This window comes from Alexandromys fortis, unplaced genomic scaffold (genome assembly GCF_014885135.2).
Source record: "Alexandromys fortis isolate MF-2015 unplaced genomic scaffold, M_Fortis_MF-2015_v1.1 scaffold_146, whole genome shotgun sequence".
Classification (NCBI taxonomy): Eukaryota; Metazoa; Chordata; class Mammalia; order Rodentia; family Cricetidae; genus Alexandromys; species Alexandromys fortis.
Window position 1 is genome coordinate 489,993 of NW_026068042.1, and position 16,790 is coordinate 506,782.

Here is a 16,790-nt window from a genome sequence, read left to right on the forward strand (position 1 = left end):
AAAAAACAAAAACACACACACACACCAAAAAAAAAAAAAAAAAAAAAAAAGAAAGAAAGTAAGGTAGAAACTAGAAAGATGGCTCAGCATTTGCTACTCTTACAGGGGACCTGGGTTCAATTCCTAGCATCTACATCTACAAAGTGGCTCCTGACTGTCTATCGCTCAGGTTCCAGGAGATCTCATCTGCTGCCCTCTTCCGGCCTCCTTGGACACTTGGCGTGCCTATAGTGCACAAACATATAGGTGAGGAAAACACCCAAACATATGAAATAAAAAATAGGGTGAAAATCAGGTAAGTAGATAAGACATAGACCTGTGGTCTTCACACACACGTGCAAACATTACACACACAGATGCAAAGGTGGCCGGAGCAATGGCAGGAGGCAGTATTCTCACAGTGTTTACACTGTATCTATTAGGTATCAGAAGTAATGAGATGAGACTAGGCACGGTGGCTCAGGACTGAAATCCCAGCACTCAGAAGGCTATAAAGCAGGAGGATTCAAGGCCAACCTGGGCTTGAATCTCTGTCTCAGAACAAAACAAGAAGTGTGGAGGCTGCTGGATGAAGCGAGAGCGGTGCAGGGGCTCCAAGGCAGGACAGGCTTGCAGAGGGTCCTGCTGGGGAAAGGGACTGTGCACCCTCCAAGGAGCAGGCAGGAGGCTGCACTGCAGTGCTTTGGGGGCACTGAGCCAGTGTCTAGTCATCCCCACCTCTGGGAGACTGTGCTGGGTGGGGTCTGAGCTGGGCTCTGGGGTGAGACTGACTTCAGCAGAGCCGCTTCTCATTTTGACCCCACCTAACTCAGGAAGTGCTTCTTTACCAGGCTGACCACATCCCCAGGTTGCCTTGGAAACACTCTTTGGGGGCAGGAAGAGTTGGGGCACAGTCACCCAGCAACAGGTGGTAGCCTCCCTTCCGCCTCCAGGGCCTTTCAGATAGTCACACACACCCTCCCGGCATGCACTGGGACGAACGGCTCTGAAGACAGAGAAATCCAAGATTGACTCAAGGTGAAAGGTGAGGTGAGGGGTTCAGAAGCAAGTGCAAATGGGGGGCTTATGGCAGAGACGTGGGCGACCACCAACGAGGGAGGCAGGCAGGCCAGTGACTGGGCAGAGCTGGACAAGTTGGTTAGGTGCTCAGCCCACGGACCTGGTACAGCTGAAAGCACCGCAGGGCCAACAGCTGGGTCAGCTCCGAGGAAAGTGGGAAAACGGCTGGAAGAGAGGGTACGCATAGGCGGGAGCAGACCAGCGAGAGGGTTTCTCTCATTTCCGTCTCCCCACTTCTCGAGGCTAAAGCAAGACCTCCGAGCCTAGACCTTGATCTGCGGGGCCTGGGAGGGGAGCAAGGCCTGTGCAGGGGAGCCTCAGCTGGCCTGTTCTCCAGCCTCCCCTGGCTCATTCCTGTCCTCTCTGGGTCGCCTTTGCTTCTCTCTAGCCTTGCCACCCATCCTCAATAAACCAATTAGAAGAGCCGAATTGATGGAAGCTGGAAAGGGAAATTTATTCAATGTGGCCACGCTGGGGAGATGGGCAAAGAGATCCAGTGCGCTCTCTCTCTCTCTCTCTCTCTCTCTCTCTCTCTCTCTCTCTCTCTCTCTCTCTCTCACACACACACACACACACACAGACCGTCTCTCCATGTATATAATGTATAGAAATGATCGACGAGCCCCGAGCTCAGTTAGAGTTGAGTTTTTATAACAGCAAAGGTGTGGGTGAGGGGTTTCTAAGGTTCAAGACCCCTGATTGGCAGACATTTGTCTAGGGGTGTCCTGGTGAGTGTGTGCTGGCAGGTGATCCTATCTACTGTGGTTGGATGTTAGGCATTTCCTTTGGATGGTCTTTTCCTGGGTGGTGCCTAGGTGGTCTCAGTTTGTGGTCTTTATTGGAATCAGGTATTGCCTCAGTGTAATCTACTGAGACTCAGGTCTCTATGAAGCTTATCACTGGGCCCTACAACACACACACACACACACATACACACACACACACACACACACACACACACACACGAGGTTCTGAAGGCCAATGATTTGCAGTCCCAGTCAAGACGTGGTCTGCCCACTGCCTCGCTGTGAGGTAGTCAGGTTGTTAGATGACTCACTGATTCCCGTTCCTTCTCTTAGCAGAGAGCAGAGAGATCCCCTGCTTCACCTGTGGTCCCTCGGCACCATTGTGTCTCCCAGATGCCTACAACTCCTGGACAGCCCTCGGGGCACACAGAGGGGCTCCCAGAGCCTACAGAGGAGGTGGCCATGTGGGCAGTACTGCCCTGTGGTCCTTGCGTTCCCATCATGCTGGGCCTGGCCTCTCTTGTAGCCTTCTTCATCATAACCACGGCAGTACTGGCCGAACGCCTGTTCCGTCGCCCGCACCCAGACCCCAGTCAGCGTGCACCCACCCTTGTATGGCGCCCTGGAGGAGAGCTGTGGATTGAGCCCACAAGCAGCGCCCGGGAGCGCTCTGAAGACTGGTATGGCTCCTCCATTCCCCTGCTGATGGACAGGGCTCCAGATCCCCCGACTCCTGGGGGAACCTTGGAGGGCAGAGCAACTGCCCCACCAGCCCCTTCAATCCCACAGTCTGCTCTCAGCTCCTTAGCTCCCCAGACCCCACCGGAAGTCCCAGCCCAAAGCACCTTCTGGAGGCCTCAAACCCAAGCTGAGAGGCTCCATGCCGCAGGCCTAGTGAGTTGGGTTGAGCCTGAGACAAGGCTAGAGTCTGGAATGCAGATTGGGAGCCCTAAAGCCTGGAGGACAAGGCAAGGGAGCCTGGAACCTGACTGGGGTCTCCAGCCTCGGGTCACCCTGGAAGAGATCTCCGCATTCTGGAAGCGGGAAGGCCGGACCAGTGTGGGCTTCTGAATCCTCAGAGCCTGTAAGACTAGCCTTCCACTTCAGAGGGGCTCCAGACTCAGGCCTGGACCTCACTCCAGATGTTTCTCTAGGCCCTGCCTAAAGCCTAGAGCCTTTTGTGTGGAGATTTCTCTTTGACATCCGCCTGGTGGGCAGATTAGAGTGTAGACAGCCTGCAGGCTGTGGCCTGCATTAAAGTTCAGCTTTGGTTAAATTGCCCAGGTTGTGACTCTGAGAATTGGCCGCAAGGCTAGTTGACTGTGGGCCAGAAGGTTTCAAGATGGCGTGTCAGGGTACAAATTTACCTAAGACACCGTATTAGAGTGAAGAGGGCCCATATGGGACACAGAACAACAGTGCCATGCTGGTGGTTATGTGTCCATCATGTGGGCGGGAGGTAGCAGGGATCTTGCTCTCCAGAGACACAGACCCTGAGAGTGCCCAGCCATCCTCACCGACTACTGCGAGGCCCTCCAGCAAAAAATAGAGGCCAGATCCAGAAGGAGTCTGTGACTACATACAAACCTTGGCTTTGTCCACTCAATGGCAACATGGAATTTGCTGAGCCAAGCTGAAGCGGCCATCTCTTGACTAGAGTCAGGACACAGACTCAAAAAGGATCAGCAGGTTTCTCTGTCCGTCGGCTTAGGCTGCATACACCCTAGAACACGGAGTTTTATTCTTCCATGTTAAGGGAAGCCTGGACTGAAAAGAACTGAGTTTGTTTCAATATGGAAGTGAAGATTGTCCCAGAGAAGAGAAACTCCCCAAACACAGCCTCCGACATCTTTCCCTCCAGCATGCTGAAGGGATCCACAAGGCGGGCTTGCTACAAGACAGACTTAGTTATAATGACCCATCCCACGGAAACGGAGTCCCAGTTATCTGTGGCCTCGATGGCTGACTCCCTTTTTAGGAGAGGAGACAATAGGGGGAGAGTTGCTCGTCCTTCGAGGGCTAAGCTCCCAAACTTCAGTCGAGAATATGAAGATTTTGCCATATCAGGTTTGCCACCTCTTGTCTTATTATTTACTTTATGCAGATTTTTACTTAAATTGGCTCACTATTTGCTTAATAAATTTGTTTTAAAAGGAATCTTTTTTTGGTATGGCCTCTATTAATGGAAAATTATTATTATTCGCCACAAGTAAAAGATAGTGTGAAAATCAACCGGGCATGCTAGTGCACACTTTTAATCCCAGCACACAGGAAGCTGAGGCAGGGGGATGTCTATGATTTCCTGGCTAGCTAAGGCTGCATTGAGACATGACTCAAACGAAACCAAAAATATGAAAAAAAAAATACAGCGTAGACGATGAAGTCCTAAGGAGGCAGTGTTGCTTACTGGAGACATTGACCTCAGATTCTGCTCCTACTTAAAAGAAAAGAGGTGGCACGTGCCTGAAATCCCAGCACATTGGAGGCAGGGGCTGGAGGGTCCCAAGTTCAAGGCCAACCTGGGCTACTTAGTCTCAAAGGAAAGGAAGGACGAGAGGGGGTGGGGAGGACGGAAGGGAGGGGCTCTGACTCTGAGTCATGAGCTGGGGAACAGTTGTTTCTCACTCACCATCAGCAAACAGGACTGAGTTTTGGGTTCTAGTATGAGGAGAGAACAGTTCACCAGGGAGACAGAAGGGACAGGGTTTAGAGCCTGTCCATCTACATCTCAGGAACCCAGGAGAGGCATCATAGTGTAGAAGGCAAACCCAGGCAGGGCTTCTCTTCTTGGATCCTGACCTAACCCTGCCGGACCCTGGAATTATCCACTTGGAGACTTCAGAAAAGTGGTTTCTGTGTTTTTTTTTGTTGTTGTTCTTTTGTTTTGTTTTGTTTTTGTTTTGTCTCATACTCTAACTGAACAATAAGGGAGTTCAGAGCTGGACAGGTGCTTTATTGGGAGTGTCCAGCTGTGAAACTGGCGGGGAAGGGTCTATAAATGAAGGATGGAAGGATGGGTGGACGGAGATATTAATAAGCTGGCCCTTTCGGTCTCTCTACTGTCTGGCTCCCACTCTGTGAGTGATTTTGCTCTGCAAGCATTTTAGCAGCATGTGCAGCTGCCCAGATGCAGGCCTAAGGCAATAGTGTCATACAGCTCTTTCCTCCCCGTGGAGACTTTCCCTCCTGGAAGCTCAAGAACAGTAATGAGCAATGCTGGGAAGAGGGGACCCCTTCCTGGAGCTGCCAGTCCACGGTGCTGCGCTCCTGAGTTATCCCCAGGCTGAGGTAGGTCTTTCATTGACTGCGGATGTTTTTTTAGTTATCCATGCTTCAGTGAGTAACCCTAATAATCTATAGGTTTACACTGGACTCTGGTGGGTAGTTTGTTTATTTGGTCTGGATTCTGCATACTGTCTGAGGGGAAGAGTCGTTTGCCCACATCTCCGCAGGAAAAGCATGTGACAGAGGCCAGCTGATCAATGGATTAAATCCAGCAGACCTGAGACCAGGCATGCTCCAGGGTCAGCAGCTCCAGCTAGCCAGCTAGTCGCCAGGCTGGCCCGAGGGTTTAGGTCTAGTTTGAGCAGCGTAATAAAATTTCTTCTCAAATGAGAAAAACAAACAAAGAATTGGAAGACTTTCTCTTTGAAGAGGACAGAGGAGCTGTTAGAGTTTTCTTTGTCTTCATCACACTGAACGTAGATTTACTGAAAAAAGTGAGAAGGAACTCCCAAGAGTGGGAGAGGTTCCAGGGGAGGAATACCAGTTTGGTATTTTTTTTAAATTAACTTCTTTTTTAGAGTTATCTATTTTATGTTGTGTATGAGAGCTTTGCCTGTATTTATGAATTCGCACCACATGCGTGCCTACAGATGGTGTGGGTACTGAGAACTAAACGTGACTTCTCTGCAAGAACAGAGAGTGCTCCTACCTGCTGGGCTATCTCTCTAGCCCTTATCTGTTTTTTTAAGACAAAGTCCTACTATGTAGCCCAGGCTGGCCCTTAACTACCAATCCTCCTGCCTCACTCCCCCAAATGTTGGAGTTACAGGCACACACGTGACTTGTGGAGGCCAGAAGTTAATGTAAACTATTTTCCTAGACTACACACACACACACACACACACACACACACACACACCACATATGTGAAGGTCACAGTACAGCCTGCAGGAGATGGTTATCTCTTTCTACCTTGTAAGTCCTTGGACTTGAACTCCAGTGTATCAGGACTGTCAGCAGGTTCCTCTAGTCACTGATCCCATCTCACTGGCCCTCTCCCCTTTATTTTTCTAAGTTTTATTTTATATGTATGGGCGTTCTACCTGCATACACGACTGCGTACTACTTGTGTGCAGTGCCCAAGGAGGCCAGAAGAGGGCATCAAAGCCCCTAGGACAGTGATCTACCATGTAGGTGCTGGGAATTGAACCTGGGTCCTCTGGAAGAGCGCCCAGTGCTCTTAATCTCTGAGCATCATCATCACTCTTGTCTAACCTTTGGTTCTTGGCATGCTGAGCTCACACTCTTCCTGCCATCTCACTCACTGAGCCATCTCTTCAGCCTGGCATTAGATGTGTTGATCTCAGCTGGAGACCTTCTCTTCCCTCTGTGACCCACCCTATGGTGCATGCTCCTCCCTCTACCCCCTCTCCTGACTGCTTTCTTAGAGTTCATCTTGAGTAGCCCCTCCCTGTCTCTGCACAGATTCCAACTTCAGCTGCCTCTTGCCTGAATGATCCCAGAGTTCCTGCCTCCAGCTGCAGCAGATAGAGCCACTCTAAATCTATTCTCCCATTATTCTGTAGGAACAACAGCAGTGTTTGTAATGGGCTTCATGGCGCCCAAAAGAAAGGCTCCACTTCTGAGAATATATTTCAGCTAAAAACGGCTATGTAACTTGTAGAATCCATTTCAGCTAAGAACAACTATGTAACTGTTCTAGAATCCATTGTAGCTAAGAATGATCATGTAACTGTTCTAGAATCCATTGCAGCTAAGAATGACCATGTAACTGTTCTAGAATCCATTGCAGCTAAGAATGACCATGTAACTGTTCTAGAATCCATTGCAGCTATGAACAGCTATGTAGCTGTGCTAGAATCCAGACACGGTATGAAACATCACAGACGAGGGCAGTATCTTAGAAACAGCTGAACTCTCAGAGGGAAAGAACTGGAGGTTCTATGGAATACAACTTAGTGCTATTGCATGTTAAAAACTAACATTTTATTTTCTATAAATCACTGCCACAGTGGGGTTTTGTAACCCGAAGTAAAATCTATGCCTTGACTAAAATGCTTCATGTTCTTGCAGCCACTTTCCCTTCCATTAGTGACCATACCCTCAGGTCCCTCCTGAACTCAAGTCGCCTAGATACACCTAACCACTCCCTCACAGTTATCTCGGGTGTATTCCCACACACTCATGGAAGCTTGCTTCATGCCCCACCCCCACCATCACAAAGCCCATAGTCTGCCCACTTCCTTCCCTAACTACCGCCTTGTCTTCCTCCATTTTTCACAGTGTACCTTGTGTTAGTCACTTGTCATATGGTCGTGACAAAATACCAGACAGAAACTACTTGAGGGAGGAAGGATTCCTTTTGATCTCCAAGTTGGACTCTGTGGTCCCTTCTGGGAAATGTGGTCTCAGGAACATGAAGCTGCTGCTCACATTCAACCCACATCAGTGTGGTGGTTTGGATGAGACCCCCTCCCCTCCACCATAGGCTCCTCTATTTGAATGTTTAGGTCCCGGTAGGAACTGTTTAGGAAGGATCAGGAGGTATGACTTTGTTGGAGGAAGTGTGTCCCTGGGGCTGGCTGATAAGATTTCAAAAGCCCACGCCATTCCCGGTCTTCTGCCTCTGCCTCGGGCTCCCATGCCAGGCCTGACTGCCTGCTCTGTAGCAGGAGATCCGGGGGAACACTGCCTCTGGTTTGACTTCCCCAGTGCTGGCACCTGGGCTTTGAACTGCCTTTCACGATGTTACCTTTTGTTACTGTCCCCTTCTGTTTGCAGCGTTTGATTTTCATCTGGGTTCTTCCTGAAGGGTTCAGAGTCTTTGCAAAACTTAGTTATGAGAGAAGTTGGCAAACCAAGAAGTCTTATGACTGGAAATTGCCTGGGCAAAAATGGCTCCTTCAAACAACTCCAGATAAGAGGTTTTGGTAAGCGGAAATTGCTTGCTAAGGGTGTAAATTGTGTAACAATAAAAAAAAAACTTTTTGTGAAGAAAGGGGCAGTCAGTTAGCCAGAACTGGCTCCCCTGCTGTTTTGGCTAAACCTAAAATTCATTCTGCTGGGACCTTTTTCTTTCACAGACCCTCGCAAAACAGAATACCAACAATGTTCGCCTCCTAAATCTCAATAAATACTCCTCCACGTCTCAGTTTTTTGATGTATGTTCATGCTTGTGAGGATGTGTGTATCTATAAGCCACAGGTTGATATCTTTCTCAATCATTTCCCACCTTTTTATGTTTTGAGACCGAGACTCTCACGGAACCTGGAAATCTCTAATTTGGCCAGGCTGGCTGGCCCATGAACTCCGGGGGTGGGCCTATCTCCTCCACCTTCCCAGTGCGAGGATTATAGACTCATGCCTCCATACCCGGCTTTTGTGTGGATGTTAGGGATCTGAACTCAGGTCCCGTATTCGTACAGAACGTATGTTTCTGAGAATCTCCAAACCCTTCTCCTGCTTCTCACAAGACATCCAGGCTGGCATCAAACTCTTGACCCTGCTGTCTCCATCCCTGAGTGCTGGGATTATAGACATGCACCAGCTCATATTTCTGAACTCTTGGTTTGTTTGTTTTCTGGGTTTTTTGGTTTTGCTTTTGTTTATTTGTTTTTTGAGACAGGGTTTCTCTATAGTCCTGGCTGTCCTGGAACTTACTCTGTAGACCAGGCTGGTCTTGAACTCACAGAGATCCACCTGCCTCTGCCTCCCAAGTGCTGGGATTAAAGGTGTGCGCCCACCACCACCCAGCCTGATTTTTTAGGAGAAAGACAGAAATAGATTTCTAGGTAAAATCAGATAAGACAATAATTTCTTAATGTACATAAATCTTTACCTCTATGATCCAAACGAAATATATCTTGGCCATATGGATCACGTCAAACAGTAACCAGGGGTCTGTTCCACACGGAGCTGAACAAGTTTTCTGAAAAGGCTTCACAAGTGGGTTGCAGTGCCCCTTGTCTGGGCCTTTGATGGTAAGAGTCGGGGCAGCTCGCTCAGGTCACAGCCCCCCACTTTCATACTAGCGACATGTTGAGACAGATAATTCTTCTTTGCGACAAACTTTCTTGGTATTTCAAAGCTTCTCTACCAGCTAAGAGCCAGTAGCTGTGACAAGATGGCATTGCCAAATGTCCCCTTGGTAGGGGACGGAGCAAGAGCCACTGACCTGAGTGGAGTGGCTTAACCAGTTCACAAAACTTCCTCGGTGGCATGCAACTGCTCAGACGCCAAAATAAGGAAGGTTCTGGAAACTACAATGACTGAAGTAATAATGATAATTTTAATAGTAATATTGGTATTGGAGATTGAATCCAAGAAGAATATTTTTCTTTTTCTTTTTTACAGACAGGGTTTCACTGTAGTTTGGAGTCTGTCCTGGAACTAGCTCTTGTAGAGTAGATTGGCTTCAAACTCACAGAGATCCACCTGCCTCTGCCTCCTGAGTGCTGCAATTAAAGGCATGCACCACCACCACCTGGCAAAGAATATTTTTCAATACTTTTTATGATTTTTAAAATGGGAAATGGCCAGGTAGTGGTGGTGGGGCACACCTTTATTCCCAGCACTGAGGAGGCAGCGGCAGGATCTCAGTGAGTCCAAGGCCAGCCTGGTCTACAGAGTGAGTTCCAGGACAGCCAAGGGCAACAAAGTGAGACCCTGTCTCAAAACAAAGACAAAAGCAAAGAGCTGATAGACCAATTCATCAATATATACCTGACAGAATTTCCAAATAGCAAAAGCAGAGGGACTGGAGATGGAGAGAAACCAGAGGCGTCTATTCAACGGAGAAAAGCTTTGGAGGCTGGAAAGCCGGTGTGTGTTTGCGGTGTTCATCCCAAGAGCACACTGCTACTCTCTGTGATTTCACTCCCGGATTCTGGGACTCTGGCTTCCAGGCAGAAGCGAGCATCAGAAGCTGGATTTCTGCCACCACCACAGCGAAGACACAGCAATGGCCAGAGCAAGAAAACTCCAGAAAAAAAAAAAACGGGGAAACAAGGGAACCAGTGAGGAGTCGCCCAAAGGACTTTCTGAGCAAGGGAGACAGAACTGATAGTCAGGGAACAATCGTGGAGGCTTCGAGATGGTTCCCCAGAGGACAGAGCTGAGCAGCCTGGAGCCCCAGTCTTCATAGGGTTCCTCTCAAGTGCCCAGCAAGGAATCAATAAGTGTGTGTGTGTGTGTGTGTGTGTGTGTGTGTGTGTGTGTGTGTGTGTGAGCATGCTCAAGGCCAGGGAAAGAGGCACCTGCAGGATTAGCCAGACCAGTGTGAGGACTGACTCAAAGCCAGGGCAGCTCAGCCGATTAGACACACTCAGAATTCACCAGATTGTTCAGGAAAGGTAAACTATTCAGGAAGGCCTTGCCTCGGTGATAGGGATGACTAAGGCGTGCCCGAACACTCCTCCTCATCAAGATGACCATCATTTTATGGATGATACAAAGGTCTGGTGTTTATCTGACAAGCAATAGGAGATTAGCAGTCATAAAGGGACAGAGTAAAGAGACAATACAGACTTAGGAGAAAATATTTGCCAGCAGTGTTTGAAAAGGGGTCAATATTTGCAAAGCATAAGGAACCTAGGCAGAGGGCTAGAAGTCACGCTCTCGTTTACACAGAGTAAAACCACTGGAAACAACCTGACTCACAGAAGCGGAAAGTAGAAGGGAGGACTCCCGGACTGGGGGTTGGGGAGGGGTGGGGATGAAGTTAAAGACTGGAGTGAGAAAGGAGAAGTCAATATTGATGGTGATGTGTGCGTATCCTAATTCAATCGTTGGCATTGTGCAGACTGAAGCAAAATAGGAGGACAGAAATTACAGAGACATGGGAAGGAAAAGAGGCCCCTGAGTTTGGGGTAAAATTTGTCACAGAGATGTTTGTCTTCCTACAGAGGTCTCCAAGGAAGACGTTAAAAACAAGCTAAACCAGGTGGTGGTGGTGCATGCTTTTAACCCCAGCCCTCGGAGGGGGACAGAGGTAGGTGGATCTCTGTGAGTTCAAGGCCAGCCTGGTCTACAAGAGCTAGTTCCAGGACAGCCAAGACTGTTACACAGAGAAACCCTGAATCAAATAAATAAACAAACAAACAAACAAACAAACAAAAAACAAAATACAACAAGCTAGCCGGGCCTGGTGACACACACCTTTAATCCCAGCACTCGGGAGGCAGAGGCAGGTGGATCTCTGTGAGCTTGAGGCCAGCTTGCTCTGGATAATGGATTTGGGTCAGCCAGGGCTACATAGTGAGAATTTGTCTCAAACAAAACAAAATGAAAAACCAAGCTAGGGACCAGCGAAACCACTCACTTGCTAAGGGTGCTTGCCACCACTCCCGACAGTCTGAGTTTGGCCCTTGCAACCCACATGTTGAAATATTTTAATTCTTGTTTGAAATGACAACCTTTGAATAACTGTAACTTAGAAGCTCACAAACCCCTACTGAGTTGCTGTAAAGCCACCAAAGCTAAGTTCTCTCAGGGCCTCAAGACTTAAGTGTATACTGTCTTTCCTTTTTAAAAAAAAAAAATTATTTATTTATTATGTATACAATATTCTGTCTGTATGTATGCCTGACGGCCAGAAGAGGGCACCAGACCCCATTACAGATGGTTGTGAGCCACCATGTGGTTGCTGGGAATTGAACTCAGGACCTTTGGAAGAGCAGGCAATGCTCTTAACCTCTGAGCCATCTCTCCAGCCCCTATACTGTCTTTCCTTAAGTCACCCAGGCTCTGCACGCTCCTTCTCATTCCCAATGTTCATGTTTAAATACAAAATGCATATTTATTCCTTATCTTATTTTTTGAGACAGGGTCTTACTATATAGTCTGGCTGGCCTCAAACTAGCAGAGATCCCTCTGCTTTGGTCTCCTGAGTGCTGGGATTAAAGGTCTGTGCCATGTACCCACCCTTATCCCTTATTTTAATAAATCTGATCATGTGACTCTGTTCTAACTTTTCATGAAATTCATCTCTGTGTTATACTCAAGAAGTCAGCTTTGGGCTGGAGAGATGGCTCAGTGGTTAAGCACACTAGCTGCCCTTCCAGAGGTCCTGAGTTCAATTCCTGACAACCACTGGTGGCTCACAACCATCTATAATGAGATCTGGCGTTCTCTTCTGGCACGTAGCTGTATAGGCAGAGCAGAAATCATAAACGAATAAAGCAAACTTAACCAAAGGAGGAAATAAAATTTAAAAAAGAAAAAGTCAGTTTTAGGAACTTGAGAGATGATTAAGTTAAGAGTGCTGGGTGTTCTTCCAGAAGACCTGGGTTCAATTCCCAGCACCCACATGGTTTCTTACAACTGTCTGTAACTCCAGCTCCAAGGGATCTGATGTCTTCATCTGGCTTCCACGGGCACCGGGTACACACATGGTTCATGTATATACATGCAGGCCAAACCCTAGGTTTTTATGTTTGTTTTATTTTTTAATTGTTTTATTTTATATGTATGGATATTTTGTCTGCATGTGTGTATTGCACCACAGGTGTGCATGTCCCTCAGGATGCACCCCATCACAGAGCTACTTCTCCAGCCCTTGTTTCTTTGATCGGCTCTCCACATGCTCCAGGCTGGCCTTGATGCTTCAGACCTCAGCCTCTTCCTATTCACCTTGTTAGGCCTGGGGTCGCTCTCCAGCCCTGGGGAAGGAGGCTGCCACGCCCACCACACTAGGGGTGTAGGGTGACCTCTTCACCCCCTAGCTCCTGCAAGGGCTGTGCTGGTTCTCACTGGCCAGAACATGACAAACGCAGTCCGCACTACCTGGAGAAAGCTGGTGTGCACAGGGATAAGTGCAAATTTACCAACGGTCGAGTGACTAGATTTTCTGTAATTCACAGTTTGGCTTCACTGCTCAGGACCTCAGAAAGCAGAGTAGCCAAAATGATGGATCACTCGGGACACCGTGAGAACAAAGCAGGAAGACATAGAAACGTGTGCAGATTTTACCTCCGCGGAGGGCTTATGAAACAGTGCGTGACTGTCATCACACCACAGGAGATCGTCTCTAAGTGCAAAAGCTGCTTTGCTAAAAGGTCTTGCTGGTTTCAGTTGCCTCCACCCTTCATTGGCCTGGGCACATAAAAAACTCCTGTGAAAGAAACTCTTGTGTGTTCCTTCTCGACTGAATTTGACCTCTTGTCCTTGACGGAAGGCCTCCCGCTCTGGCCTAAGGTAACCTCAGGTGGAGACTGGGTTGAGTGACCCGGCCAGAGCTGACGAGATGAAAGTGTAAGCGTGTGGGTGGGATAGGAGGGTGGGCAGGAGGGCAAATGGCAGACAGGCTGGGTAGCCAGGTGAGTGGGCAGAAGCCGACTGGTTGGGGGAGGGGCAAGCGTGCAGGTGAAAGAGTGGAGGGGCGGTCGATGGGCTCCACGGGCTCCACGGGCTCCACGGGCTCCATGGGGTCCAGTGAATTGCCCCAGAGCTTGGGCCTCGCATGCCTCCAGGCTACCCTGGACAGTTGGGTGAGGATCTGTGGCTGGACTGAGCTAGGTGGAAGAATTCCCCCAACTTTCTACTCCCTCCCTGCCCAAGGGTCTTTTGTTTGGTTCCCAGTTTTTTTTGGGGACAAGATTTATGGAGCCCATTTTGGCCTCCAAAATGTGATTCTCCTGATTCTCCGGCCTCAGTTTCTCAGGTGCTCCGGCCACGAGGCCTAGTCCTAGTGTTCTTCTCTTCTGAAAGAACAGACCTATGGGGACCTGACTGGCCTCGAACAGGCAGTCCTCCGGGCTCTGTCTGGTGAGCGCTGGGAACACAGGCATGTTCCATCACCAGCCGCTGTATTTAGTGTCCCTAGCCAACTTGCCTAGTGGCTTTTTGAATCCCCAAACCGCGTGGTTGCATTGCCCTCTGGTGGTCACAAGGGCATTTGTAAGAATTTTCCTTTTTCATTGTTCTTCCCGACTCCACCCCAACCCCGGGAGAATGGCGCCCAGCACCCATGGGGAGGGGTGAAGAATGCTTTCAAATTCTGCCTTCCACTGTGTGGAAATGTACCCTCCTCGGCGCGCCCTCAACCCCATGAGTCTCAGTGTCTTTCTGGGTAGCGTGGAGATGCTCACAGCCAACTGGAGGGTGGGACCTGCACATCTGGGCCAGAGCAGTCCCATTTCTCCCTTCTCACCTACCAGCCTGCCCCATGATGCCACAGCAGGGGGGGGGGCAGTAGGCACCTTCACTTAGCAAGTCAACTCGGCCATTTGTCAAATGGGCTTCACACTGAGCAGCTGGAGAAATGCTGTAGCCCTATCCCAGGCTGGCCAGGAAGCCAGCCACCAAGTGGGGAGGGAGACTCCTCTTCTGCCCTCCCCTCCCTCCAGCCCCCTGAGCCACACCCAGACTCTCTCTGCCCCCTGAGCCTGCTAAGAGGTTCTAGCCTCTACCCCAGCATTTCTCGACCCCTTTGGAGATTGCATATCAGGTAACCTATATGTCAGATGTTTGCATGACAGTTCAACATTACAGTTATGAAGTAGCAAGGGGAATAATTTTATGGTTGGGGTCACAGCGTTAGGAAGGCTGAGAACCACCGCTCTACTGGAGCCTGTTCCATGGCAAGACCCACATTCAAGCCTTCCCAGGCCGCTTCCCGCAACTCCCTGCAGCCACCCTGCCCCTCTCCAAAGGCCTCTTCCTTTGCAGGACTGACTCCTCACTGAAAATAGGCTTGTCTCTTTTTCTAGCTTGTACTTGATTGTTGTTGGGACAGAGTCCAAAGCCGCTGACCTACCATTTTGTGGTCTGGAGCCAGCCCATCCCCTAGCCATCTGGCTTTCCAAGGCCAGCTCCAACCACTTGAGCACACACTGTAAGCCATTACCTACCTCTGGGCCTCTGCCTGGAAACCAACACCCCCATCTCTCTCCTGCAAGGAGGGTGTGTTCTGCTTGGCTTGTCTGGAATCCTTTGCTTTCTTTTCCTCTGGTAATGGAATCCCTTCCTAGTTCACAGATTCAGAGAATCCTGGAAGGGATTTCTGTGTTCAAAACTGAGCTTAAAATTCAGCACGACAGAGTTCATTAAAAACAATAATAATGGGGCTGGAGAGATGGCTCAGAGGTTAAGAGAACTGACTGCTGTTCCGGAGGTCCTGAGTTCAATTCCCAGCAACCACATGATGGCTCACACCCATCTATAATGAGATCTGGTGCCCAGAACACTATATACATAATGAATAAATTAAAAAAAACAATAATAATTTTAACATTAACCAAGTGTAGTGGCTTCACTTGGGAGGTGAAGGGTTAGGCATCAGTAGCTCAAGATAAGCCTTGGCTACATGGTGAGTTCCAGGACAGCCTCGGCTACATGAGTTATATTAGCTACATGAGTTATATTATCTACATGAACTTGCACCTAAAAGAAAAACAAAACAGAAAGGTTGTGGATGTGACATGCACAGGAAGTCCCCAGGGCCACCAGGCACAGTCCACCCCTTGTCTGGTCCAGCTCACTCGCTAATTTTAGGTCCTAGAGCACGGGTTTGGGTCTCCTAATGCACACTCCTCATCGCTGCCCCTCGCAGGCCCTGATGCCACCTGGAATTCTAGATTTGGGGCTTTCTGGTTATAGAGCACCCTGGGCCCACATTTCCTGCACTGGGGTCCAGTAGTGCCCAGTTCTGAGGGGACTCCGTTCTCCCTCTTCAGAAGTGAAGCGGGAGTTAGGGCTCTCAAAGACTTAAGGTCTCTGGGGTTGGGCCACCTTGCTAAGAGTGTGGCCATGCTGCCCCCAGAGGAAGGGCAGAACCCAGGAGGGGGTCAGAGAGAATGGGCGCAGTGCTATGTGGTACGTCCAGGCCGTGCCCGTGAGAACAGGCCGTGCCCATGAGAACAGGCCGTGCCCATGAGAACGGCCGGCCCCTCAGCTCAGAACAGCAGCCAGCTCTGCCCGGTATCTCTGCCAGGAAACTCCAGGCCTCCTGACACACAGTCCGGCGAAGGCAGGGGTATGGATGATGCGGGCCTCCATCTGTCGGGCTTCAGACTGAAGTGAGCTGAGTGTTTGCCCTTCCACACCCTCAGGAGCACCAGGCAGGAAATATTTCTCAGTCAACCTTAGGCCTTTGTGGGAAAGAACTGAGTTTTCCTCTCCTGTGGCAAAGGGTGAGATGTGTGGGCTCTGAGAGGCAGAGGAAGCCCCAGAGGGAGCCCCTGGGAAATGTCACCTCACAGACCACCAGCACCTGGGGCCTCTCACAGCCATGTTCCTCCTAGAACCACCTTAGAAATTCTAGCCTTAGGTGAGGTCACGGTAGCACCTCAGGCCTTAGCCAAGGGGAGGGTCACAGCCAGGGGGCAAACCTGACACCATCCACCTTCAAATATAAGATATTGATCCCAGAATGAAAAAGAGACCCTCCATGCATGTCTCCCCAGCGTCCTCTTGCTGCTCACGGCTTCTAGTCCACACATGCAGGAAGAGTTTAAGCTAGGGGTGGAGCCATGGTCTGAGCCATGAGAACACAAGGCCAGCCTCGGCTACATGGCGGGGGAGGGGGGAGCAGGAAAGAAGAAAGGAGGGAGGGAAGACGGGGGCTGAGATTCGAGAGTGCCCGATCCTCAACACTGCAGACAGAGAAAGAGTTTGGGCTGTGCTTGGGGCTTGTTTCCTGTCAAATGTCCCCAGCTGCCCACACAGGCCATGTGCTGTCAGCTGCCAGGCGCCAGAGTCTTGCTATGAAACAAGGGTGTTGAATTAGGAGTGGCAGGGCTG

The 16,790-nt window shown here is 49.6% G+C and overlaps 1 protein-coding gene across 2 annotated transcripts; it reads left to right on the top strand.

Annotated features, from left to right (window-relative positions):
• Positions 1 to 894: 894 nt before the first annotated feature.
• Positions 895 to 3,952, top strand: CUNH16orf54 (chromosome unknown C16orf54 homolog). 2 transcript variants are annotated; one of them, XM_050166006.1, is made up of 2 exons: positions 895 to 1,024; positions 2,142 to 3,952. In XM_050166006.1, exon 2 carries the CDS (start codon positions 2,199 to 2,201, stop codon positions 2,874 to 2,876), a length of 678 nt encoding a protein of 225 aa, XP_050021963.1. In that variant the 5' UTR covers positions 895 to 1,024; positions 2,142 to 2,198; the 3' UTR covers positions 2,877 to 3,952. The 2 variants fall into 2 exon arrangements, with proteins under 2 accessions (XP_050021963.1, XP_050021962.1); XM_050166005.1 differs by having other exon boundaries at positions 926 to 1,024; positions 2,139 to 3,952.
• The last annotated feature ends 12,838 nt before the right edge of the window (positions 3,953 to 16,790 follow it).